Raw genomic sequence first — 26,866 nt, 5'->3', positions numbered from 1 at the left:
TCAAAATGGTGGACTTCCTGTCGAGTTGACGTAACGGTGCAATGTAACTTTTTTGTGCGTCCAGGTGTGATACACGTGTCCACCGGATTTGGTGAATTTAGGTAAATGTGGCCGCCGGGGCATCTCTGTAGGAGGCGCTCTCGAGCCATTTGGCCACGCCCACTTGCGACTCCACGAGAATACGACATTTTTCACCGGGAGACAAATGTGTTTCCACTTTCATGAGTTTTTGAATATGATAAAACCTCCAAAAAGGAAAATCACTTTACGCAAGAATAAGAACGTCCAAGAACATTTTTACAAAATACAAATATAACAGGGCTTTCACACCGATTCTCGGTGCTCGGACTCTAATAAAACCACAAAGTGAAAGCAAAAGAATGAAACAGCTTATTGCATGTTCTTTCTTGAATATAATGTTTTACATTATGGACTACATGCAGAAGTTAGTAATCCATATTATGGATGAGAAACTTTACTTTTAGGTTATTAGTTTTGCAGGAACGTGCAAATTCCACGTAATGTTCCAGGCGGGAATTGAACCCGATATCTTCAGACAGAGAGACGACAACGCTGACAGGTTCACCACTATGCTGGCTTCCATAACTTGAACGGAAGTCATACTTATAGCATGTCGTGCAAAATATGACTTTTTGATCATATTTCTGATGACATGTTATAGTATGACTTTTTTATGACTTTTTGGAGTATGACCTTTTTCTGAACTGACATGTCTCAAGTTACTTCTCACTGAGGCAACTCAACCAGTACACCATGAAAAAAAAGTCTCTTTTGGACTTTATTTTTTTACCTTTGGTTTGTGGCTGTGGCTTACCCTTACAGGGACTCGCCTTAGGAGGTCTCGCCCTCCGTGAAACTCGTGTGTTACTTTGGCAGGTAAACCGTGAACCATCTGTGTTACCTCGGCGGGGCTCGAACCCGTGTCTTCAGGAGGTCGTTTCCAGCTGGCAGTTGGCGTCGTAGACCGCAGGCCTCCTCCGGTCCGATTAATCTGAATCTGATCGATCTGTATTTGTTGGGGATTCGACCCAAGAGACTGGTGTACAGATGAGTATTGACCACTACAGGGTTCCAGTCAGAGAACACGGACATCTGATGGTTCCACACGTTACTGGATTGAGTTTAGCACAAAGTATTATAACTTGGAGACAGATGGAAAGATGGAATGATTGACAGGTGGAATGATTGACAGATGGAATGATTGACAGATGGAGTTTCTGAAATAAACACAGAAAGTGAATTACAGAACTGAATTATCAGCAATAGTTAACTTTAATTAAGCATTAATACACATTCACAGGAATACAGGCTCGCTAGCCAGATTATTTGATTTGATTTGATTTTTTTGATTTTATTCACTTTATTAATCCCCGAGGGGAAATGTCTTCACTACAGCAGGGGGGCTCTCAGGGGGGAGCTGCTGCAACAGGCTGCCACTAGCGCGGCGCCAGGTAACCTGACCTGAGGTGCATGTTTTTGGATGATGGGAGGAAGCCGGAGAACCCGGAGAGAACCCACGCAAGCACAGGGAGAACATGCAAACTCCGCACAGAAAGGCCCAGGACCGGATTCGAACCCGGAACCTTTTTGCTGTGAAGCGACAATGCTAACCACTGCACCACCGTGCGCCCTTTAGATTAGCCACTAAGCTCAGCGTTGGGCTATTATTTGAACGGCTAATTGCATAACAAACACTTACTAACACCAAATGCACTTAAGAACATAAGTACAGCTATAAACGGAACCGTTTTACCACATAAATCCAAAGTTACAGTACTATGACATCATCAATGACTCGATCTGACTATACTGTCGGTCCTGCGTAGCATATACGATTAGCGCAACCGGAAGCGGAAACAGTTGGCGGCATCAAAATAAAGTTTCAAGATAAGAGCGTCGTAACCGTGTTGTCTCTGTCCATGAAGAATTGGCAACAGCCGCCCCCACATTTGAGCAGCAAATGTGTAATAACAGGAATTCTTCATGCATCATTAGCATCATCCTTGAGCTCAGGGAGCTGGATCAGATGAGCAACTGGTCTTGTGTAGACTTTACTGTTCACCAGGACCTCTGCGGTCCTGATACATCCGTCCTGACTAGGGACTGTCTTACAAACCTTCCCAATGGGCCACCGAGCCCTGGGAAGCGATGGGTCAATGATCAGAACGACTGAACCCACAGTGATGTTATCAGCGGCCTTCTGCCACTTCTGCCGTGTTTAAAGAGTGGGCAGATAGTTCTGTGTGAACTGGATCCAAAACTGGTCCACAAGTGTTTGACAGTAGCGCCATCTCCGTCTTCCCATGCCTGCGGGGGCATAGGCCACTTGAGTTAGCGATGCATCCCGCCGCCCCATGAGAAGGATGTTAGGAGTGATGGGGTCAGGGTCAGCAATATCAGCTGACACATACCCTAGTGGTTTCGAGTTTAGGATCCCTTCGACCTCCACTAAGGTCGTGTAGAGGACGTCTTCAGAGACTGACTGGCCTCCAACTGCAGCTTCAAGGCCGGCTTTTATGGAACGAACCTCTCTCTCCCATACTCCACTGAAGTGAGGAGCGCTCGGCGGGTTGAACTTGAAGTCGATCCGGTATTCCATCAGTTGTTCCTTCAATTGTGGTTCCATGGCTGCGAAAGCCTCACGGAGTTCTCGCTCAGCGCCACGGAAATTGGTACCGCAGTCTGATAGTATCTCCTTCGGTCTGCTGCGCCTCGCGATGAATCGACGAAGAGCAAGGAGGAAGGCATCTACATCCAGAGAGTTGAGGAGTTCAATGTGGATGCTGCAGGTCTTGAGACACTTAAAGATGGCACCCCAGCGCTTTTCCGTCCTCCTGCCTATCTTGACCAGGTAAGGGCCAAAACAGTCGACACCTGTTGAGTAGAAAGGTGGACAGAGGAGCTGGAGGCGCTGTGGTGGCAGGTCCGCCATCTGCAGGACTTTGGGCTGAGCTCGCCAGCGTTGGCAGGATGGACACTTGAGCTGGTGGTGTCTGACAGCTTGTCGTCCTCGCAAGATCCAATACTGCCTTCGCAGTTCTGCAAACACCCGCTCCGTACCTGGATGGAGCAGACGTTCGTCCATGTGTTTGATGAGGAGCTTCGTTGCTTCGTCTACTTGTTCTGTGTCCTCCTCTCCTCTCCTCCTGTGGCCACGCCCCTCACCAGTCCCAGCAGCTGCAGCCACTCACCCCTGATCACCACCTGCAGGTGTGCTGCATCTCCCTGATCACCTCCCCGGACTATATGTACCCTGCCGCTGCACAACTCTGGTTGTCAGTTCATGTGTTAGTCACCCGTCCGTCCTCCGTCTGTTCTCCGTCCGTCCTGTTCCTTCTGTTCCTCCTGCAGAGCTCCCTGTCGGAGTCACCAGTCGGTGGAGTTGCCCTCCCGAATCGGAGGATTATAGACTCTGTTTTTTCCAGCGGTCCTGTCCGCTGGTCTGCCGGCTGCCCTGCCAGCCGTGTCTCCCTGGATCTGTCGGTTGATTTGCCCTCCCGACTGGAAGCAAGTGGACACGATAGGTGCCACCTTTTTGTTTGTTTGTTTGTTTTTGTTTATTGCAATAAAGACTGTATTTTGGAACCGATACCCGAGTCTGTGAGCCTGCATTTGGGTCCTGGTAAACACCACCACATAACAGCTTAACATGTTCAAGTAGCACGTGATATTTGTACTTCTAAGACAGTTCTGTATGAGGCTCAAGCAGGTTATCTACAGCCAGCTTCAGATTAGCAAACTCCTTTTCGCTGTCAGTGGAGAAGTCTGGGATTTTGGGTGTTGGCACATCGTATGCAGAGCGGTGTGGCAGACCAGGGCTGTGTGGGGTCACAGTCTGACCTGATGGCAGCTGCATCTGATGAACTGTAGATGAGTTACCTCTGGGGACAGGTAGAGTCTGCTCGAGTGCTGGTGTTGATGAAGGCACTGGAGCATAGTGAGTTGGACCATAGTTGGAAGAGGCGTGAGGCATCACTTGTGGTGAGTGGTAATGCTGTGCGGCTGGATAGCTGTAAGAGACCGCTATAGGCTCATGGACCGGAGCAGGAGCAATCAACTGTCCACGTACTTGTCCTGTATCTCCACAGGAGCGAGGCAGCCCTGAGGCATGAGGCTGCAATGGGTCTGGCCTGGTAGGGTACTGCTGGACCAGAGGAGGTGTCATCATGCCTGATGACATTACAGAACACGAGGAGCCCGAACGCTCCGATGAGGCTGGAAGAACAGAATTTAGTCTCTGTTCTCCTGCTATAGGAGTGGAGGCTCTAACTTCGGTCTCGACCTCTGGTCTCCAAGACGTGTGTCCTGTTATAGGTCCACCAGCCTGAGGCTCCGTGTCCTTAGCCAGCTCCTCTGGCGTTGAAAGCGAGCGACTTGGGGAGAAGAGAGACATCTGGGGTTGAGGGAGATGAGGGTGTTGATGGGGGGTGGTGCTCTTCCTGGTGTCATTACCTTCATCCATCTGTTCTTCCATCAGGAAGGAAGTGATGTGCTCCAGCAGCTCCTGACGACAACGTCTGGTTTCATACTGCTGGAGTTTGTGTGTCAGTTGAACCACTTCAGCGTCCTCTTCCTTCTCATTCCTAGAGATGGATTCGATGAGTCGTTTCAGTGAAGTGGTGTTCAGCAGGACATCGGAGCTCGGGCTGTGTGAGGCTGGACGTCTGTCCAGATAAGAGGCTGCATCCTCTGCTCCTCTGTAGAGTGGGAGGGAAGGGCAGGTCGCTGTGGACTGTAGGCGAGGACGTAGTCCTCAAGATGTTTGGGGACGCGATGATGTCTCACATGACGCTGTTGATCTTCGAAATGAGGCTGTTGGGTAAATGTATCTTCAGATGCCATCTTCTGTGGTAGTCAATTAATCCGGCTCGAAGGACCATTTGTTGGGGATTCGACCCAAGAGGCTGGTGTACAGATGAGTATTGACCACTACAGGGTTCCAGTCAGAGAACACAGACATCTGATGGTTCCACACGTTACTGGATTGAGTTTAGCACACAGTATTATAACTTGGAGACAGATGGAAAGATGGAATGATTGACAGGTGGAATGATTGACAGATGGAGTTTCTGAAATAAACACAGAAAGTGAATTACAGAACTGAATTATCAGCAATAGTTAACCTTAATTAAGCATTAATACACATTCACAGGAATACAGGCTCGCTAGCCAGATTATCCACTGAGCTCAGCGTTGGGCTATTATTTGAACGGCTAATTGCATAACAAACACTTACTAACACCAAATGCACTTAAGAACATAAGTACAGCTATAAACGGAACAGTTTACCACATAAATCCAAAGTTACAGTACTATGACATCATCAATGACTCGATCTGACCATACTGTCGGTCCTGCGTAGCATATACGATTAGCGCAACCGGAAACGGAAACAGTTCGCGGCGTCAAAATAAAGTTTCAAGATAAGAGCGTCGTAACCGTGTTGTCTCTGTCCATGAAGAATTCACAACAGTATTCGTTCCGTCTGTTTCTGCTTCTCAACTCTTTCACGTTCTCTACGGAAATACTTTGAACCAATCAGCATCCTGCAGTCAGCTGTCTCCGGGCAGATTAGAGAAGTTCTGAGCAGCCGGAGAAAGAAAGGTGTCACAGGTGAGTCATCACGGTCGGTTCTACATTTTCTGAAGTTAAATCTGATTTTAAAAACTTATTTCTGGAAAAGTTGGGAAAAAAATTTTAAATGCAAGAAAAAAGAAAACAAAAATTGAAAACACAACCTGTGATTTGTTTTTTTAAAACTGTCTTGAAACTTTATTTAACTGACAAAAATACAAAGAAAAGATTTCCAGTGTTTAAACAAAAAAGGAATTTGACGCTTGAAACTTTAAAGCTGCAAATTTATGAAAGTTCATGTTGAAACTGACCTTTGACCTTTGATTACCAAAATCTATACATGTCATCCATATGTCCAAGTGAAGATCCCTCACGGCATTCCTGAGATTTTGTGTTGACAAGAATAGGAAACATGTGAGGTCACAGTGACCTTGACCTTTAACCCCTGACCACCAAAATGGTATCGGTTCGATATCGAGGCACGATGAACGTTTGGGACAAATTTGAGGAAACATCCTGGAGGCCTTCCTGAAATATTGTCTTACGGGACAGACTGGATGAGAGTAACGTGAGGTCACAGTGACCTTGAACTTTGACCTTGACAAAATCGTAACAGACAAACGGAGAACGTGAAATCAAACCGCTGGAGGCTTCAAACCGACCGTGACGTCACCCGTCGGTTTGTGAGCTTCGAGTTCGGTGTTTTGAGCCGTCGCTATCTCGTTATTTGGAGCAGGAAGTGACCATATTTGGACGAGCTGGGGGAGGAGCCGGCGGTGGATCTGACCAATCTGATTGGAAACCTGACGATACTACGTCCCGCCCACCGATAGCTGTAACCTGACTGCACCACAGGCCTGTCAATCAAACAGACACGCCCCCAAAAACAGGTCTTTTTGAATCTTCTTTTCTAATGAATGAAGGATTATTTCCAGAAGGAGTTTATCTAATGACACCGTGATGATTGACTGATGGAGTCTTTGTTGGAGCCCCTAGTGGCCTTCAGTGGTATCACACTTTAAAGAAATTTCTCAATGACCTCATTTTTCCGACCAGGAAGTTTTTGTCTATTTATATGCAGCCTGTGGTTGGAATAGAGTCAAAATAAGATGGTAAGTTCCCCGTTTTTAAACATTCAACAGGTAAACTGTAACAGGTGAGGTGGTCTTGTTTCACTTCAACAGCTAAAACAAACATTTCTCAACACCAGATTGCAGAGTTTTTACATCTTTTGCCTTCTAGCGGGCAGAATATCATGAAAAAGATTGAGGGAATGTGTAACGTGTAAGTTTTGTAGCATGAGTCCAGTATTTCCAGAAGACAGTTCAGAGGGAGGTGCTGCAGGTGTTCCTGGTTGTTACTCCGGGCTCTCACGCGTCGCCGGGTCTGCTGCTGCAGCTCGGTCCTGGTCTTCGGCCTCCTCCTCCTGTGTTTCCATGGCGACGCCATCCTACCTTTCCCTCCTCCTCCTCCACCACAGCACCACCACCACCAGCAGCACCAGCAGCAGAACGGCGACAGGAACGGAGACGACGGGAACTCTGTGCGAGCGCGAGAACTCGGCCCTCCAGCTCACCTCCATTCGGTTGTCGAGGCTCAGGTGAGACGCTGCACAGGTGTAGCTGTGTTTCCTCCGCAGCTCCTCGTCGTCAACCGTCAGCGTCTTCCTCACCTGGTAGAGGCCGTTGCCGTTGGGTAGCACCGAGCCGCCGGTCAGTTCGTCCTCGTCCACGGGCCGGCCGTCCCGCAGCAGCGTCAGGTTGATGTGGCGAGGGTAAAAGTCTGTGGCCAGGCAGGTGACTCGAGCTCCGCCCACCACCTGCTTCGTTAGGACGCGGACTCGAGGTCGAACCCGACGCATCACGAGGTTCTTCTCACGGTCCAGAAGGTTTTGAAGAAACCGGACGCAGACCGGTACGTAGAAGTTGGAGAAGAGCGTCTGGAAGTACGTACTCTTCCACACGTCCCACCAGATCTTCCAGTTGTTGCTGCCGTCGTACGTGAAGTGCGTCATGTTGTACATGATGCTTTCTACTTCCTGCCTGTTGTTGGCGCCCCTCAACATGAAGAACACCGGCTGCCCGTCCAGAACCTCACAGCCCGTCAGCCTCTGATAGACGACGACTCCTGTCAGGTTGAAGTTGTCTTTGGCCCAATTAAGTCTCTCCCTCATGTTGAAGATCATCTCCTGCAGCAAAGACGTGCCGTCCTGGCCCAGATCAAGCTCCGCCCCCTTCTCACCTCCACCCCCGACCCTAATCGCCTGGTCCATCGTGGAGTCATAGTAACCAACCTGGATGTCGTCCAGCATCAGGACAGCAGTGAACTCTGGAAACACAGTTGACCCTGAGATGGACGAAGCAAACATCCACATTGAGTGTCGTCCTGAACCTGATGGGAACAAAGCATTATGGGTAAGAGGGAAATATCAATTTAATAATATTTATAGAACTACTTTTACATTTATACATTTGTCAGACACTATATTCTGTAGTTCCTGTCTCTGCCTGTAGAGGACAGTGTTCCTCTAGTTCCTGTGTCTGCCTGTAGAGGACAGTGTTCCTGTAATTCCTGTCTCTGTCTGTAGAGGACAGTGTTCCTGTAGTTCCTGTCTCTGCCTGTAGAGGACAGTGTTCCTGTAATTCCTGTCTCTGTCTGTAGAGGACAGTGTTCCTGTAGTTCCTGTGTCTGCCTGTAGAGGACAGTGTTCCTGTAGTTCCTGTCTCTGCCTGTAGAGGACAGTGTTCCAGTAGTTCCTGTCTCTGCCTGTAGAGGACAGTGTTCCTGTAGTTCCTGTGTCTGCCTGTAGAGGACAGTATTCCTGTAGTTCCTGTCTCTGCCAGTAGAGGACAGTATTCCTGTAGTTCCTGTCTCTGCCTGTAGAGGACAGTGTTCCTGTAGTTCCTGTCTCTGCCTGTAGAGGACAGTGTTCCTGTAGTTCCTGTCTCTGCCTGTAGAGGACAGTGTTCCTGTAGTTCCTGTCTCTGCCTGTAGAGGACAGTGTTTCTGTAGTTCCTGTCTCTGCCTGTAGAGGACAGTGTTCCTGTAGTTCCTGTCTCTGCCTGTAGAGGACAGTGTTCCTGTAGTTCCTGTCTCTGCCTGTAGAGGACAGTGTTCCTGTAGTTCCTGTCTCTGTCTGTAGAGGACAGTGTTTCTGTAGTTCCTGTCTCTGCCTGTAGAGGACAGTGTTCCTGTAGTTCCTGTCTCTGCCTGTAGAGGACAGTGTTCCTGTAGTTCCTGTCTCTGCCTGTAGAGGACAGTGTTCCTGTAGTTCCTGTCTCTGCCTGTAGAGGACAGTGTTCCTGTAGTTCCTGTCTCTGCCTGTAGAGGACAGTGTTCCTCTAGTTCCTTTGCATTACTTCAGCAGCAGCTTTAAAACGTAAAAGTTCTAAAAACATCAAAGTCTGTAGGACATGATGACACATCTCAATGTTATGACCTCTTAGAAACAAAACAATAAGTCATTAAAATGATGAATCATCAAAATAATTGATAAAGATCAGACATGAACAGACCGGTGAGCCTTCGTAAAAACACTGAAGCACAGAAACTTGTTTACAGCAGAATTTCAGTACCTGAACTCGTCGTCTGGAGGAGGAACAGAGACACAAACATCAGCTGGAAGACCAACATATCGATTAATCTGAATCTGATCGATCTGTATTAAAACATATCGATTAATCTGAATCTGATCGATCTGTATTAGAAAATATTGATTAATCTGAATCTGTATTCGTTCCGTCTGTTTCTGCTTCTCAACTCTTTCACTTTCTCTACGTAAATACTTTGAACCAATCAGCATCCTTCAGTCAGCTGTTTCCAGGCAGATTAAAAGAGTTCTGAACAGCCAGAGAAAGAAAGGTGTCACAGGTGAGTCACCTGATCACCTGTAATTTACTGTTCAGCCTACAGGGGGCGCTGATGCTCTGATTTACAGAAGTTACAAACTGTTCCTCACTTTCTGTGTCTGAGTGAACTGCCTGTGTGTGTGTGTGTGTGTGTGTGTGTGTGTGTGTGTGTGTGTGTATGTGTGTGTGTGTGTGTGTGTGTGAGAGTGTGTGCTTGTCTGTCTGTGTGTGTGTGTGTGTGTGTGTGTGTGTGTGTGTGTATGTGTGTGTGTGTGTGTGTTTGTGTGTGTGTGTGTGTGTGTGTGTGCTAACCTTTGCCCAGCTTTCTGTCTGCAGTGGTGGACAAGGTGGACAGAGGAGCTGGAGGCGCTGTGGTGGCAGGTCCGCCATCTGCAGGACTTTGGGCTGAGCTCGCCAGCGTTGGCAGGATGGACACTTGAGCTGGTGGTGTCTGACAGCTTGTCGTCCTCGCAAGATCCAATACTGCCTTCGCAGTTCTGCAAACACCCGCTCCGTACCCGGATGGAGCAGACGTTCGTCCATGTGTTTGATGAGCAGCTTCGTTGCTGGGTGCTTTGGATCGAGCACAATCGGATGGATCTCTCCTCTGTTTGTATTCTGCAGCCTTCGTAGCCCCCCTCCTACCCGGACTAAGCAGGTTGAGGGGTCCCATTCTGGGGCGAGGCTGACCAAGCGGCTGTGGTTTGGCACCGGTTTCTGTGCTTTGAGAGCGGTGACCTCCTCTGGGAAGCTATGGGCTTGACACCTCCTCAGCAGAAGGATCTCCGCATCCTGGAGGTTAGTAGTTTGGTGATATTTCGGACCCTCGGCCGCCCCTTGAACACCCTGGCTTGCTTGACGAGTGGCCTCTACCAGCTCCTTCCATACACTGAACTGAGAAGCATCAGGGAGATGGTCCTTAGGTTCCACTGTTGTGAGGCAGCAGAACGTGATACCCTTTAGTTCAGCTGAGCTCACTGCTGTAGCATGCTCAGGCTTCTTTGGCCAGTGCTCAGCACTCTGCTTTAAGAATGGAGGCCCTTGACTCCAACGACCGGGCTCTGCCAGCTCCAAGACGGTCTTACCCCTGGTTATGTCGTCGGCTGGGTTGCTCCGGGTGTCCACGTACCTCCAGGCCTGTCGATCAGTGAGCTCCTGTATCTCAGATACACGGGTTCCGACAAACACCTCATACCTACAGGAGTCCGATTGGAGCCGCTCTAAAACTGCGGTGGAGTCAGACCAAAGGGTTGTCTGTCGGATAGTGAGCGTCATCTCGGTCTCTACGAGCTTGGCCAGTTGAGCTCCAGCTAACGCAGCGCAGAGCTCCAAACGTGGCACGGTCTGCTGCCTCTTGGGAGCTACTCTTGACCTAGCCATCACAAAGGAAGTGTGAATGTTGCCTCCTACATGTACTGTGAGGTAGACCACTGCCCCATCTGCTCGCTCGGACGCGTCGCAAAAGACGTGGAGTTCATACATATCTTCCACGGAGACTGGTGAGTAACGGCGGGGAATGGATACTTGACTGAGGTGTTGCAGCTCATTCTCCCATGTTTCCCAGGCTTGGCGGAGGGCTGTAGGCAGGTCAGGATCCTCCCATCATCTCTGTTTGGACCAGAGCTGCTGGATGAGTACTTTGGCACGCCCGGTGAAAGGCACGATGAACCCCAAAGGATCATATTGGCTAGCCAGTACCTGGTATGATGTCCCCATAGTCAGCGCTGCATGCTCAATGAGACGGGACTGATAGCTAAGAGTATCAGTGGCACAGTTCCACTTAAGGCCCAAGGCGGGCTCCAGCGGATCGGTCCGGTTCTGACTCAGCCATTGCTCCGTAGCAGAAGACCTGGTCTCAGTGGGGAGATGCGCTACCACGGTAGGTTGATTACTGGCCTACTGTCTGAGGTCGAACCCTCCCTCTGCTAGTAAGGTACGCAATTGATTGACTCTGTGCGTGGCGGCAGGCATGCTGGGGAGGCGCTCAAGGCAGTTGTCCACGTAAAAACTATGCTGCAGAGCATCAGGATAGCTTTCTCCATGGTTACGAGCGTGTTGTTGTAAAGCGAAGATGGCACAGCACCGGCTGCTCATTGATTCATACACATCTGGTGGGTCTTCACAGTGCAGATCTCTCCAGATGAACCGGAGGAGTGGTCGGTCCTCAGGCAGAAGACGAACTTGATGAAACATTGCGTGGATGACTCACAGCAACCTGATGCTGTCTGAATCATAGGACGCCGAGCAGCGACGGCCCCAACAAGGGTCCAGGTAGCAGTTGGTCGTTCATTGAGGCACCCTGATAACTGTAGGAGCAGTTGAAGACCAGATGTGGCTTCTTGTTGTGGCACACAAGGTGATGGGGGAGATACCATGCCTCCTCAGACTGGTTCACTTCATTAGGCAGAAGCTTCTTGACGTAACCGGCCCGGATAAGCTTGCCAATCTTCTCCGAATAGATAGCTGCCTTCCCCGGATCCTTCTTGAGCCGTTTCTCTGGCTCACAGATGAACTATGACTGAATGAGTCGAGCTGTTCAGTTTAGGGACTCCTCTCCTCCTCAGGAGGGGGGTTGCATAGCATTGAACTCCTTCAGTGTTGAACCTCTCCGTCTTTGTCTCTAAGAGGTTCATGGCTTCTTGGTCCTCACGGGAACGAACTACTATTTTCCCGTTACGAAATGGCAGAACGTCGAGTTGCCATAACTTCTCCACATTTCAGTACAGGAGGTCATTAGGAGGAACAACTGTGGTGAAAAGACATTGCTGCACTGCAGTTGGCTGGGATCCACACCTTTCAGCACCTTGCAAGGCCCATCCGAGGGCAGTGTGGATGGCAACAGGTCCTGTTAGCTCTTCTACGTACCGGCTTAGTGGCAGTAATCAGATGTACGTGAGATGATCTGAGCAACACCGCTGGATTGGCATTAAAGAAAGTCTTCAGTGGGATTCCACGAGGTGAGTGTGTCATCTTTGGAGTGTTTGCACTGGATAGGTCTGCTCTACCAGGTCTAGACCTGCAGCTGTAAATGCTCCCTGCACTTTGTAGCGCTTCTGTGGGTTATCTATGGGGGAGATTTGAAAGTTGACCTTTGACCCTTGTAGCTGTGTAAGGTCTGTCCGCACTGCATAGGGCAAGAGTCTCGGACTCACCGATCAACTGGAGCTGTTGGACGGCCTGTGGCGGGATGATAGTCCTCTGTGCGCCCTCATCCAGGATAGCAAAGGTCTCCATAGACTTTAACTTGCTGTGCAGCAGGACGGGGACCACTTTCAGCAGTACTTTGCTCGATGTAATGCTGGGTGTCAGGTAGACTCTGCTTTCTGTGGTCCCTGACTGTGAGTTGATGGATTGATGCTGTACTACGCCGTGAAGGACTTGGAGGTGAATACCACTGCAGTCGCTGCATGGTTTCTTGAGGTTGCACGATGAGTACGCGCACATTTCCAACAGCGCCTTCCCTCTGTTATCCACTTGTCCAGATCAACTGCTGCCTACTCTGTGATACTGCAACAGCGACTGATGTAATGTTCTTTGCTGTCACAGAAGAGGCATTATATTTTGAATGGTTTCTTAGCTTGTGTGTGGTTGCTGGAGGGGCTCTGCGGAGGAGGCCCTGTACTGTGATATACAGAGACACCTTCACCTTTGACTTTCGACGTGAACTTCTCCCTTCCATTAACTTGGGGTTGTCCAGTTTGGTAGCGCTGCACCAATCTGCTGGACAGGCGCTGCTGTTGAGCTTTACCTTGAAGCCATCCATTAAGATCTTGTAGGTTGTAGGGGTTGAGACTTGTGCTATTCAGCTTTCCCTGCACCTGCAGATACTCAATAAATGTCAGGAGTCCAGTTTTCCTCCATTTTGCCCCCGATCTCCTCTCCTCCTGTGTCCCCTCAGTCCCCTGTCTACTTGTTCTGTGTCCTCCTCTCCTCACCTCCTGTGGCCACGCCCCTCACCGGTCCCAGCAGCTGCAGCCACTCACCCCTGATCACCACCTGTAGGTGTGCTGCATCTCCCTGATCACCTCTATATGTACCCTGCCCCTGTACTCCTCTGGTTGTCGGTTCACTAGTTAGCCACCCGTCCGTCCTCCGTCTGTCCTCCGTCTGTTCTCCGTTCGTCCTCCGTTCGTCCTGTTCCCGTTCCCGTTCGTCTGGCTCCAGTTCCACCTGCAGAGCTCCCTGTCGGAGTCACCAGTCGGTGGAGTTGCCCTCCCGACTCAGAGGATATAGACTCTGTTTTTTCCAGCGGTCCTGTCCGCTGGTCTGCTGGCTGCCCTGCCAGCCGTGTCTCCCTGAGGTCCCAGAGGTGGACACAGGAGGCTAAAGACGCCCTGCAGGACTGCTTTGAGTCCACAGACTGGGATGTGCTGTGTGGACCACATGGGGAGGACATCAACAGCATGACGGACTGTGTTAAATTACATTAAATTTAATACATTAAATTCTGTGAACACACCACCGTACCATCCCAGACTGGACACTGCTTCCCCAACAATGAGCTGTGGATCACCAGTGACCTGAAGGTTCTTCTTAATAAGAAGAAAGCAGCCTTCAGGTCTGGGGACAGGGACGAGCTCAGGAGAGTGCAGCGCCACCTGAAGGAGAAGATGAGAGAGTGCAAGGACTCCTACAGGAGGAAGCTGGAGGCAAAACTCCAGCAGAACAACGTGAGGGAGGTGTGGACCGGTATGGAGGACATTACTGGGTTCAAGGGGAGAGAGAGACTAAAAAATTTCCCCTCTGGGATTAATACAGTAACTACCTACCTACCTACCCTGGATCTGTCGGTTGAGTTGCCCTCCCGACTTGGAAGCAAGTAGGTGACACCTTTTGGTTTGTTTGTCTCTTTTTATTGATGGAAATAAATACTGTATTTTGGAACCGATACCCAAGTCTGTGAGCCTACATTTGGGTCCTGGTAAACACCACCACATAACAGCTTAAGATGTTCGAGTAGCACGTGATATTTGTACTTCTAAGACAGTTCTGTATGAGGCTCAAGCAGGTTATCTACAGCCAGCTTCAGATTAGCAAACTCCTTTTCGCTGTCAGTGGAGAAGTCTGGGATTTTGGGTGTTGGCACACCGTATGCAGAGCGGTGTGGCAGACCAGGGCTGTGTGGGGTCACAGTCTGACCTGATGGCAGCTGCATCTGATGAACTGTAGATGAGTTACCTCTGGGGACAGGTAGAGTCTGCTCGAGTGCTGGTGTTGATGAAGGCACTGGAGCATAGTGAGTTGGACCATAGTTGGAAGAGGCGTGAGGCATCACTTGTGGTGAGTGGTAATGCTGTGCGGCTGGATAGCTGTAAGAGACCGCTATAGGCTCATGGACCGGAGCAGTAGCAATCAACTGTCCACGTACTTGTCCTGTATCACCACAGGAGCGAGGCAGCCCTGAGGCATGAGGCTGCAATGGGTCTGGCCTGGTAGGGTACTGCTGGACCAGAGGAGGTGTCATCATGCCTGATGACATTACAGAACACGAGGAGCCTGAACGCTCCGATGAGGCTGGAAGAACAGAATTTAGTCTCTGTTCTCCTGCTATAGGAGTGGAGGCTCTAACTTCGGTCTCGACCTCTGGTCTCCAAGACGTGTGTCCTGTTATAGGTCCACCAGCCTGAGGCTCCGTGTCCTTTGCCAGCTCCTCTGGCATTGAAAGCGAGCGACTTGGGGAGAAGAGAGACATCTGGGGTTGAGGGAGATGAGGGTGTTGATGGGGGGTGGTGCTCTTCCTGGTGTCATTACCCTCATCCATCTGTTCTTCCATCAGGAAGGAAGTGATGTGCTCCAGCAGCTCCTGACGACAACGTCTGGTTTCATACTGCTGGAGTTTGTGTGTCAGTTGAACCACTTCAGCGTCCTCTTCCTTCTCATTCCTAGAGATGGATTCGATGAGTCGTTTCAGTGAAGTGGTGTTCAGCAGGACATCGGAGCTCGGGCTGTGTGAGGCTGGACGTCTGTCCATATAAGAGGCTGCATCCTCTGCTCCTCTGTAGAGTGGGAGGGAAGGGCAGGTCGCTGTGGACTGTAGGCGAGGACGTAGTCCTCAAGATGTTTGGGGACGCGATGATGTCTCACATGACGCTGTTGATCTTCGAAATGAGGCTGTTGGGTAAATCTATCTTCAGATGCCATCTTCTGTGGTAGTCAATTAATCCGGCTCGAAGGACCATTTGTTGGGGATTCGACCCAAGAGGCTGGTGTACAGATGAGTATTGACCACTACAGGGTTCCAGTCAGAGAACACAGACATCTGATGGTTCCACACGTTACTGGATTGAGTTTAGCACACAGTATTATAACTTGGAGACAGATGGAAAGATGGAATGATTGACAGGTGGAATGATTGACAGATGGAGTTTCTGAAATAAACACAGAAAGTGAATTACAGAACTGAATTATCAGCAATAGTTAACCTTAATTAAGCATTAATACACATTCACAGGAATACAGGCTCGCTAGCCAGATTATCCACTGAGCTCAGCGTTGGGCTATTATTTGAACGGCTAATTGCATAACAAACACTTACTAACACCAAATGCACTTAAGAACATAAGTACAGATAAACGGAACCGTTTTACCACATAAATCCAAAGTTACAGTACTATGACATCATCAATGACTCGATCTGACCATACTGTCGGTCCTGCGTAGCATATACGATTAGCTCAACCGGAAACGGAAACAGTTCGCGGCGTTAAAATAAAGTTTCAAGATAAGAGCGTCGTAACCGTGTTGTCTCTGTCCATGAAGAATTCACAACAGTATTCGTTCCGTCTGTTTCTGCTTCTCAACTCTTTCACGTTCTCTACGGAAATACTTTGAACCAATCAGCATCCTTCAGTCAGCTGTCTCCGGGCAGATTAGAGAAGTTCTGAGCAGCCGGAGAAAGAAAGGTGTCACAGGTGAGTCATCAGGTTTGGTTCTACATTTTCTGAAGATAAATCTGATTTTAAAAACTTATTTCTGGAAAAGTTGGGAACATTTTTTAAATGCAATAAAAAAAATAAAAAAAATTAAAAAAAAGAAGCTGTGATTTGTTTTTTTAAACTGTCTTGAAACTTTATTTAACTGACAAAAATACAAAGAAAAAGATTTCCAGTGTTTAAACAAAAAAGGAATTTGATGCTTGAAACTTTAAAGCTGCAAATTTATGAAAGTTCATTTTGAAACTGACCTTTGACCTTTGATTACCAAAATCTATACATGTCATCCATATGTCCAAGTGAAGATCCCTCACGGCACTCCTGAGATTTTGTGTTGACAAGAATAGGAAACATGTGAGGTCACAGTGACCTTGACCTTTAACCCCTGACCACCAAAATGGTATCGGTTCGATATCGAGGCACGATGAACGTTTGGGACAAATTTGAGGAAATATCCTGGAGGCCTTCCTGAAATATTGTCTTACGGGACAGACTGGATGAGAGTAACGTGAGGTCACAGTGACCTTGAACTTTGACCTTGACAAAATCGTAACAGACAAACGGAGAACGTGAAATCAAACCGCTGGAGGCTTCAAACCGACCACGACGTCACCCGTCGGTTTGTGAGCTTCGAGTTCGGTGTTTTGGGCCGTCGCTATCTCGTTATTTGGAGCAGGAAGTGACCATATTTGGACGAGCTGGGGGAGGAGCCGGCGGTGGATCTGACCGATCTGATTGGAAACCTGACGATACTACGTCCCGCCCACCGATAGCTGTAACCTGACTGCACCACAGCCTGTCAATCAAACAGACACGCCCCCAAAAACAGGTCTTCTTGAATATTCTTTTCTAATGAATGAGGGATTATTTTCAGAAGGAGTTTATCTAATGACACCGTGATGATTGACTGATGGAGTCTTTGTTGGAGCCCCTAGTGGCCTTCAGTGGTATCACACTTTAAAGAAATTTGTCAATGGCCTCATTTTTCCGACCAGGAAGTTTTTGTCTATTTATATGCAGCCTGTGGTTGGAATAGAGTCAAAATAAGATGGTAAATTCCCCGTTTTTAAACATTCAACAGGTAAACTGTAACAGGTGAGGTGGTCGTGTTTCACTTCAACGGCTAAAACAAACATTTCTCAACACCAGATTACAGAGTTTTTACATCTTTTGCCTTCTAGCGGGCAGAATATCATGAAAAAGATTGAGGGAATGTGTAACATGTAAGTTTTGTAGCATGAGTCCAGTATTTCCAGAAGACAGTTCAGAGGGAGGTGCTGCAGGTGTTCCTGGTTGTTACTCCGGGCTCTCACGCGTCGCCGGGTCTGCTGCTGCAGCTCGGTCCTGGTCTTCGGCCTCCTCCTCCTGTGTTTCCATGGCGATGCCGTCCGACCTTGCCCTCCTCCTCCTCCACCACAGCACCACCACCACCAGCAGCACCAGCAGCAGAACGGCGACGGGAACGGAGACGACGGGAACTCTGTGTGAGCGCGAGAACTCGGCCCTCCAGCTCACCTCCATTCGGTTGTCGAGGCTCAGGTGAGACGCTGCACAGGTGTAGCTGTGTTTCCTCCGCAGCTCCTCGTCGTCAACCGTCAGCGTCTTCCTCACCTGGTAGAGGCCGTTGCCGTTGGGTAGCACCGAGCCGCCGGTCAGTTCGTCCTCGTCCACGGGCCGGCCGTCCCGCAGCAGCGTCAGGTTGATGTGGCGAGGGTAAAAGTCTGTGGCCAGGCAGGTGACTCGAGCTCCGCCCACCACCTGCTTCGTTAGGACGCGGACTCGAGGTCGAACCCGGCGCATCACGAGGTTCTTCTCACGGTCCAGAAGGGTTTGAAGAAACCGTACACAGACCGGTACGTAGAAGTTGGTGAAGAGCGTCTGAGCGTACATCCTCTTCGACATGTCCAACCACATCTCCCAGCTGTTGCTGCCGGCGACCGTGAAGTGCGTCATGTTGTACATGATGCTTTCTACTTCCTGCCTGTTGTTGGCGTCCCTGACCATGCTGAACACCGGCTGCCCGTCCAGAACCTCACAGCCCACCAGCATCTGATGGACGACGACTCCTGTCAGGTTGAACTTCTGCTTGGACCAATTAAGTTTCTCCCTCATGCTGGAGATAATAAACTGCAGCACAGACGTGTCATCCTGGCCCAGATCAAGCTCCGCCTCCTTCTCACCTCCACCCCCGACCCTCATCGCCCGGTCCATCGTGGAGTCATAGTAACCAACCTGGATGTCGTCCAGCATCAGGACAGCAGTGAACTCTGGAAACACAGTTGACCCTGAGATGGACGAAGCCAACGCCCACGTTGAGTGTCGTCCTGAAACTGATGGGAACAAAGCATTATGGGTAAATGGGAAACATCAATTTAATAATGTTTACATAACTACTTTTACATTTATACGTTTGTCAGACACTATAATCTGTAGTTCCTGTCTCTGCCTGTAGAGGACAGTATTCCTCCACTTCCTGTCTCTGCCTGAAGAGGACAGTGTTCCTCTAATTCCTGTCTCTGCCTGAAGAGGACAGTGTTCCTCTAATTCCTGTCTCTGCCTGTAGAGGACAGTGTTCCTGTAGTTCCTGTCTCTGTCTGTAGAGGACAGTGTTCCTCTTGTTCCTGTCTCTGCCTGTAGAGGACAGTGTTCCTGTAGTTCCTGTCTCTGTCTGTAGAGGACAGTGTTCCTCTAGTTCCCGTCTCTGCCTGTAGAGGACAGTGTTCCTGTAGTTCCTGTCTCTGCCTGTAGAGGACAGTGTTCCTCTAGTTCCCGTCTCTACCTGTAGAGGACAGTGTTCCTGTAGTTCCCGTCTCTGTCTGTAGAGGACAGTGTTCCTGTAGTTCCTGTCTCTGCCTGTAGAGGACAGTGTTCCTGTAGTTCCTGTCTCTGCCTGTAGAGGACAGTGTTCCTCTAGTTCCTGTCTCTGCCTGTAGAGGACAGTGTTCCTGTAGTTCCCGTCTCTGCCTGTAGAGGACAGTGTTCCTGTAGTTCCTGTCTCTGCCTGTAGAGGACAGTGTTCCTGTAGTTCCTGTCTCTGCCTGTAGAGGACAGTGTTCCTGTAGTTCCTGTCTCTGCCTGTAGGGGACAGTGTTCCTCTAGTTCCTTTGCATTACTTCAGCAGCAGCTTTAAAACGTAAAAGTTCTAAAAACATCAAAGTCTGTAGGACATGATGACACATCTCAATGTTATGACCTCTTAGAAACAAAACAATAAGTCATTAAAATGATGAATCATCAAAATAATTGATAAAGATCAGACATGAACAGACCGGTGAGCCTTCGTAAAAACACTGAAGCACAGAAACTTGTTTACAGCAGAATTTCAGTACCTGAACTCGTCGTCTGGAGGAGGAACAGAGACACAAACATCAGCTGGAAGACCAACATATCGATTAATCTGAATCTGATCGATCTGTATTAGAAAATATCGATTAATCTGAATCTGATCGATCTGTATTAGAAAATATCGATTAATCTGAATCTGTATTCGTTCCGTCTGTTTCTGCTTCTCAACTCTTTTACAGTCGCTAGTAAATACTTTGAACCAATCAGCATCCTTCAGTCAGCTGTCTCCGGGCAGATTAAAAGAATTCTGAACAGCCAGAGAAAGAAAGGTGTCACAGGTGAGTCACCTTATCACCTGTAATTTACTGTTCAGCCTACAGGGGGCGCTGATGCTCTGATTTACAGAAGTTACAAACTGTTCCTCACTTTCTGTGTCTGAGTGAACTGTGTGTGTGTGTGTGTATTTTTGTATTTTCATGTGTTTGTGTCTGTATGCGTGGGGGGGGGGCGGGTTGTGTATGAGTGTGTATGAGTGTGTGTGTGTCTATATGTGTGTATACGGGCTCGAACTCGTGTCTTCACGACTTCGTTTCCAGCTGGCAGTCGGCGTCGTAGACCGCAGGACTATCTTCGGTGCCGGAGAATGAGTCGTGGCAGGAGAAAGTGTACCACGGAGTTCACTCAGAGCTTCCAAAGACTCAGCCAACAGTCTGGTTAACTTAACAGATAAAAGATTCTACTTCACCAAGGTTGTTATTAATGGTTCAGATTCCACCTGTTGATGGTGATTCAACTTTTAGTGAAGTTGAAACGTTTGGAGAAATTGAAAAAGTTTTGCATTCACAACACATTACAGGAAGATATTTAATATCACTGCAGACCTCCTTGAAAACACGTATATCTACTATCCAAAGAATGTCTGTGGCAATTTTGGTCGCATTTGAATGAATATTTGTGGACGATGGATTTATAGGTTGCAGTTTTAATTCTTAATTATAATGTTTTTCTTCAAGTTAAGACAAAAAGAGTTTAGATAGTACTTTATACATATATTCTAAATTGAAAAAAATAAAACCGCAAAGTGAAAGGAAAAGAATGAAACAACTTATTGCATGTTCTTGCTTGAATGTAATGTTTTACATTATGGACTACATGCATAAGTTAGTAATCCATATTATGGATGACAAAATTTACTTTTAGGTTATTAGTTTTGCAGGAACGTGCAAATTCCACATATAATGTTCCACGTGGGAATTGAACCTGATACCTTCAGACAGAGATACAACAACGCTGACAGGTTCACCACTATGCTGGCTTTCTTAACTTGAACGGAAGTCAGATTTATAGCATGTCGTGCAACATATGACTTTTTGATCATATTTCAGATGACATGTTATAGTATGACTTTTTTATGACTTTTTGGAGTATGACCTTTTTCTGAACTGACATGCCTCAAGTTACTTCTCACTGTGAGGCAACTCAACCAGTAAACAATGAAAAAAAGTCTCTTTTGGAAATTTTTTTTTACCTTTGGTTTGTGGCTGTGGCTTACCCTTACAGGGACTCGCCTTAGGAGGTCTCGACCTCTGTGAACCTTGTGTGTTACCTCGGCGGGTAAACTGTGAACCATATGTTGAAAATGCTGGTTATTTTTTGAGAGTAGAGTACAGCTGGAACTGCACACAGATGGGACTGCAGCAGGCTGGAGACAGAACCGGGTCAGAACCGGGGATGTTAAAACGAGTAACCGGACTTACTGCTCACCGGCCGGATACCAATGTAGGACATCGGACGGACTGCCGCCGGTGGAGTGTGAGGCCGGGGTAGATAAACTGCCAGGTGGTGATCACCTGGATTGTCTGCAGCTGTGCAGGCTGATCAGGGGCGTGGCCATGGGAGGAGTCTGGAGGCGGGCAGAGGAGGACACAGACCAAAACACCAAGCACATGGCAAACAACAACAAACGGGAATGACAGAACACATCCGGAGAGATCAGGGGAACAAAAGGTGAACACAGGATTAGACAGGGATCCTGACAGCCAGAGAAAGACAGGTGTGTCACAGGTGTGTCATCACATTCCTTCTCCATTTTATGAAGTTTAATCTGTTTTTAAAAAGTTATTTCTGGAAACGTTGGGACACCTTTTTAAATGCAATAAAAAAAATTAAAATTAAAACAAGAATCTGTGATTTGTTTTTTTAAAACTCACGAAACTTTATTTAAATGATAAAAATACAAAGAAAAAGATTTCCAGATTTCACTGGAAATCGACATCCACTTAAACACAGACAGTAGCAGAACTTCAGTCTTCGTATTACTGGATCTCAGTGCTGCATTCGACACGGTCGATCACAACATACTACTGGACAGACTAATAATCTGGGTACGACTCTCTGGCACTAAACTGGGTTGAATCCTACTTGAAGGACCGAGAATACTTTGTCAGAAGCTAATTACACATCAGAGCACACTAAAAGGACATGTGGTGTTCCCCAAGGTTCAATTCTGGGGCCTCTTCTGTTCAACATCTACATGCTTCCACTGGCTCAGATTATGAAAAGAAACAAAGTGTGTTATCGTAATTATGCAGACGACACACAAATCTACATAACTATATCACCAGGGGACTATAATCCCACTCAAGGGTTGTAAATGCATTGAACTAATCAACAACCGGAGGTGCCAGAAGTTTCTTCAATTAAACAAAGATAAAACAGAAGTCATTGTTTTTGGGGCCAAAGATGAACGATTGAAAGTCAGCGCTGAGCTTCAATCTCTGATGTTAAAAACCACAAACTGAGCCAGAAATCTGTAGTTTTTGATTCAGACCTCAATCTGAACACACATATCAAGACAATTACAAAATCAGCCTGCTATCACCTGAAGAATATATCAAGGATTAGAGGATTTATGTCTCAACAGGATTTGGAAAAACGTGTCCATGCATTCATCTTCAGTAGACTGGACGACTGTAACGGTGTGTTCAAGGGTCTCTGTAAAAAGTCAGTCAGAGCGCTGCAGCTCGAGTCCTCACTGAGACCAAGAAACTGGATCACATCACTCCAGCTCTGAGGTCTTTACACTGACTTCCTGTCCAACATGAATCCACTTTAAAATCCTGCTGTTGGTTTATAAAGCACTGAACAGTTTAGGGCCAAAATACATTTGTGATCTGCTGCGACCTTCTGAACCATCCCGACCCCTCAGGTCGTCTGGGACGAGTCTCCTTTCTGTCCCCAGAGTCACAACTAAACATGGAGAAGCAGCGTTCAGCTTCTATGTTCCACATTTCTGGAACAAACTCCCAGAAAGCTGCAGGTCTGCTGAGACTCTCAGCTGCTTCAAATCAACATTGAAGACTTTTCTGTTTGCTGCCTTCAATTGAACCAGATTCAAGGATGTTGATCAATTTCCTGCATTTCTGCATTTTATTACTGTATTTTATTTCTTAAACTGCTCTGCAACTTTTATTCTATTTTGAGCTTGTTTAATGTTTTAATGACTGTTTTTAATGTTTCGATCAATGTTCTTAATTGTTTTTAAATTTTCTTTTCCTTTGCCTGATGTTTTGATGATTTTAATTGTTTTATATGAAGCACTTTGAATTACATTGTTGTTGAAATCTGATGGACAAATAAACTTGCGTTACCTTCACTGAAATATTAAAAATATATATGTAAACAAATAAGAAATTTGATGGTTGAAAATCAATTTAAAGCTACAAATTCATGAAATTCCCTCCAGGTGTTCTTGAGATTCTTGATGAGTGCATCTGATTGATCTGATTGAAACCTGACGATACTACGTCCCGCCCACCGATAGCTGTAACCTGACTGCACCACAGCCTGTCAATCAAACAGACACGCCCCCTAAAACAGGTCTTCTTGAATCTTCTTTTCTAATGAATGAGGGATTATTTCCAGAAGGAGTTTATCTAATGACACCGTGATGATTGACTGATGGAGTCTTTGTTGGAGCCCCTAGTGGCCTTCAGTGGTATCACACTTTAAGACAGTTCAGAGGGAGGTGCTGCAGGTGTTCCTGGTTGTTACTCCGTGGTCTCACACGTCGCCGGGTCTGCTGCTGCAGCTCGGTCCTGGTCTTCGGCCTCCTCCTCCTGTGTTTCCATGGCGACACTGTCCGACCTTGCCCTCCTCCTCCTCCACCACAGCACCACCACCACCAGCAGCACCAGCAGCAGAACGGAGACGGGAACGGAGACGACGGGAACTCTGTGCGAGCGCGAGAACTCGGCCCTCCAGCTCACCTCCATTCGGTTGTCGAGGCTCAGGTGAGACGCTGCACAGGTGTAGCTGTGTTTCCTCCGCAGCTCCTCGTCGTCAACCGTCAGCGTCTTCCCCACCTGGTAGAGGCCGTTGCCGTTGGGTAGCACCGAGCCGCCGGTCAGTTCGTCCTCGTCCACGGGCCGGCCGTCCCGCAGCAGCGTCAGGTTGATGTGGCGAGGGTAAAAGTCTGTGGCCAGGCAGGTGACTCGAGCTCCGCCCACCACCTGCTTCGTTAGGACGCGGACTCGAGGTCGAACCCGACGCATCACGAGGTTCTTCTCACGGTCCAGAAGGTTTTGAAGAATCTGGACGCAGACCGGTAGGTAGACTTTGGTCCAGAGCTTATGGACGTACGTACTCTTCGCCCAGTCCAACCACATCTCCCAGCTGTTGATGCCGGTGAACGTGAAGTCCGTCATGTTGTACATGAAGCTTTCTACTTCCTGCCCGTTGTTGGCTTCCCTGAACATGCTGAACACCGGCTGCCTGTCCAGAACCTCACAGCCTACCAGCCTCTGATGGACGACGACTCCTGTCAGGTTGAAGTTGTGCTTGGCCCAATTAAGTCTCTCCCTCATGTTGAAGATAATATCCTGCAGCACAGACGTGCCCTGCTGGCCCAGATCAAGCTCCGCCCCCTTCTCACCTCCACCCCCGACCCTCATCACCCGGTCCATCGTCGGGTCATAGTAACCAACCTGGATGTCGTCCAGCTTCAGGACCATATTGAACTCTGGAAACACAGTTGACCCTGAGATGGACGAAGCCAACACCCACAGTGAGTGTCGTCCTGAACCTGATGGGAACAAAGCATTATGGGTAAGAGGGAAACATCAATTTAATAATATTTACAGAAATACTTTTACATTTATACGTTTGTCAGACACTATAATCTGTAGTTCCTGTCTCTGCCTGTAGAGGACAGTGTTCCTGTAGTTCCTGTCTCTGTCTGCAGAGGACAGTGTTCCTGTAGTTCCTGTCTCTGCCTGTAGGGGACAGTGTTCCTCTAGTTCCTGTCTCTGCCTGTAGGGGACAGTGTTCCTGTAGTTCCTGTCTCTGTCTGCAGAGGACAGTGTTCCTCTAGTTCCTGTCTCTGCCTGTAGGGGACAGTGTTCCTGTAGTTCCTGTCTCTGTCTGTAGAGGACAGTGTTCCTGTAGTTCCTGTCTCTGCCTGTAGAGGACAGTGTTTCTGTAGTTCCTGTCTCTGCCTGTAGAGGACAGTGTTCCTCTAGTTCCTGTCTCTGCCTGTAGAGGACAGTGTTCCTGTAGTTCCTGTCTCTGCCTGTAGGGGACAGTGTTCCTGTAGTTCCTGTCTCTGCCTGTAGGGGACAGTGTTCCTGTAGTTCCTGTTTCTGCCTGTAGAGGACAGTGTTCCTGTAGTTCCTGTCTCTGCCTGTAGAGGACAGTGTTCCTGTAGTTCCTGTCTCTGCCTGTAGAGGACAGTGTTCCTCTAGTTCCTTTGCATTACTTCAGCAGCAGCTTTAAAACGTAAAAGTTCTAAAAACATCAAAGTCTGTAGGACATGATGACACATCTCAATGTTATGACCTCTTAGAAACAAAACAATAAGTAATTAAAATGATGAATCATCAAAATAATTGATAAAGATCAGACATGAACAGACCGGTGAGCCTTCGTAAAAACACTGAAGCACAGAAACTTGTTTACAGCAGAATTTCAGTACCTGAACTCGTCGTCTGGAGGAGGAACAGAGACACAAACATCAGCTGGAAGACCAACATATCGATTAATCTGAATCTGATCGATCTGTATTAGAAAATATCGATTAATCTGAATCTGTATTCGTTCCGTCTGTTTCTGCTTCTCAACTCTTTCACTTTCTCTCCGTAAATACTTTGAACCAATCAGCATCCTTCAGTCAGCTGTCTCCGGGCAGATTAAAAGAATTCTGAACAGCCAGAGAAAGAAAGTGCGTCACAGGTGAGTCACCTGATCACCTGTAATTTACTGTTCAGCCTACAGGGGGCGCTGATGCTCTGATTTACAGAAGTTACAAACTGTTCCTCACTTTCTGTGTCTGAGTGAACTGTGTGTGTGTGTGTGTATTTTTGTATTTTCATGTGTTTGTGTCTGTATGCGTGGGGGGGGGCGGGTTGTGTATGAGTGTGTATGAGTGTGTCTGTGTCTATATGTGTGTATACGGGCTCGAACCCGTGTCTTCACGACTTCGTTTCCAGCTGGCAGTCGGCGTCGTAGACCGCAGGACTATCTTCGGTGCCGGAGAATGAGTCGTGGCAGGAGAAAGTGTACCACGGAGTTCACTCAGAGCTTCCAGAGACTCAGCCAACAGTCTGGTTAACTTAACAGATAAAAGATTCTACTTCACCAAGGTTGTTATTAATGGTTCAGATTCCACCTGTTGATGGTGATTCAACTTTTAGTGAAGTTGAAACGTTTGGAGAAATTGAAAAAGTTTTGCATTCACAACACATTACAGGAAGATATTTAATATCACTGCAGACCTCCTTGAAAACACGTATATCTACTATCCAAAGAATGTCTGTGGCAATTTTGGTCGCATTTGAATGAATATTTGTGGACCGTGGAGTAATAGGTTGCAGTTTTAATTCTTAATTATAATGTTTTTCTTCAAGTTAAGACAAAAAGAGTTTAGATAGTACTTTATACATATATTCTAAATTGAAAAAAATAAAACCGCAAAGTGAAAGGAAAAGAATGAAACAACTTATTGCATGTTCTTGCTTGAATGTAATGTTTTACATTATGGACTACATGCATAAGTTAGTAATCCATATTATGGATGACAAAATTTACTTTTAGGTTATTAGTTTTGCAGGAACGTGCAAATTCCACATATAATGTTCCACGTGAGAATTGAACCTGATACCTTCAGACAGAGATACAACAACGCTGACAGGTTCACCACTATGCTGGCTT

General features: G+C 47.6%; 3 protein-coding genes across 3 annotated transcripts; all 3 read right to left on the bottom strand.

Annotated features, from left to right (window-relative positions):
* Window positions 1–5,790: 5,790 nt before the first annotated feature.
* Window positions 5,791–7,982, bottom strand: LOC138214509 (major histocompatibility complex class I-related gene protein-like). Its single transcript, XM_069176191.1, has one exon. The coding sequence runs from the start codon at window positions 7,967–7,969 to the stop codon at window positions 7,046–7,048; it is 924 nt and encodes a 307-aa protein (XP_069032292.1). The 5' UTR covers window positions 7,970–7,982; the 3' UTR covers window positions 5,791–7,045.
* An 8,489-nt stretch (window positions 7,983–16,471) lies between these two features.
* Window positions 16,472–19,841, bottom strand: LOC138215039 (class I histocompatibility antigen, F10 alpha chain-like). The gene is made up of 2 exons (XM_069176982.1): window positions 19,705–19,841; window positions 16,472–18,705 (listed from the first exon to the last, which is right to left on the bottom strand). Exons 1-2 carry the CDS (start codon window positions 19,760–19,762, stop codon window positions 17,672–17,674), a joined length of 1,092 nt encoding a protein of 363 aa, XP_069033083.1. The 5' UTR covers window positions 19,763–19,841; the 3' UTR covers window positions 16,472–17,671.
* A 2,009-nt stretch (window positions 19,842–21,850) lies between these two features.
* LOC138215031 (major histocompatibility complex class I-related gene protein-like) lies at window positions 21,851–25,785 on the bottom strand. The gene is made up of 2 exons (XM_069176967.1): window positions 25,632–25,785; window positions 21,851–24,743 (listed from the first exon to the last, which is right to left on the bottom strand). Exons 1-2 carry the CDS (start codon window positions 25,687–25,689, stop codon window positions 23,710–23,712), a joined length of 1,092 nt encoding a protein of 363 aa, XP_069033068.1. The 5' UTR covers window positions 25,690–25,785; the 3' UTR covers window positions 21,851–23,709.
* Between the last annotated feature and the right edge of the window lie 1,081 nt (window positions 25,786–26,866).

This window comes from Embiotoca jacksoni, unplaced genomic scaffold, assembly GCF_022577435.1.
Source record: "Embiotoca jacksoni isolate LCO1_2020_lvr unplaced genomic scaffold, fEmbJac1.0.p SCAF_106, whole genome shotgun sequence".
In the NCBI taxonomy this organism is placed as follows: domain Eukaryota; kingdom Metazoa; phylum Chordata; class Actinopteri; family Embiotocidae; genus Embiotoca; species Embiotoca jacksoni.
This window is presented reverse-complemented; position numbering and strand designations above follow the sequence as displayed.

Coding starts and splice junctions, on each gene's coding strand:
- LOC138215031 (XM_069176967.1), bottom strand. CDS start 25,689: ATGTTGGTCTTCCAGCTGATGTTTGTGTCTCTGTTCCTCCTCCAGACG. Junction 24,744..25,631: donor CCTCCAGACGACGAGTTCAG/GTACTGAAATTC, acceptor TGTTCCCATCAG/GTTCAGGACGACACTCACTG.
- LOC138215039 (XM_069176982.1), bottom strand. CDS start 19,762: ATGTTGGTCTTCCAGCTGATGTTTGTGTCTCTGTTCCTCCTCCAGACG. Junction 18,706..19,704: donor CCTCCAGACGACGAGTTCAG/GTACTGAAATTC, acceptor TGTTCCCATCAG/TTTCAGGACGACACTCAACG.
- LOC138214509 (XM_069176191.1), bottom strand. CDS start 7,969: ATGTGGATGTTTGCTTCGTCCATCTCAGGGTCAACTGTGTTTCCAGAG.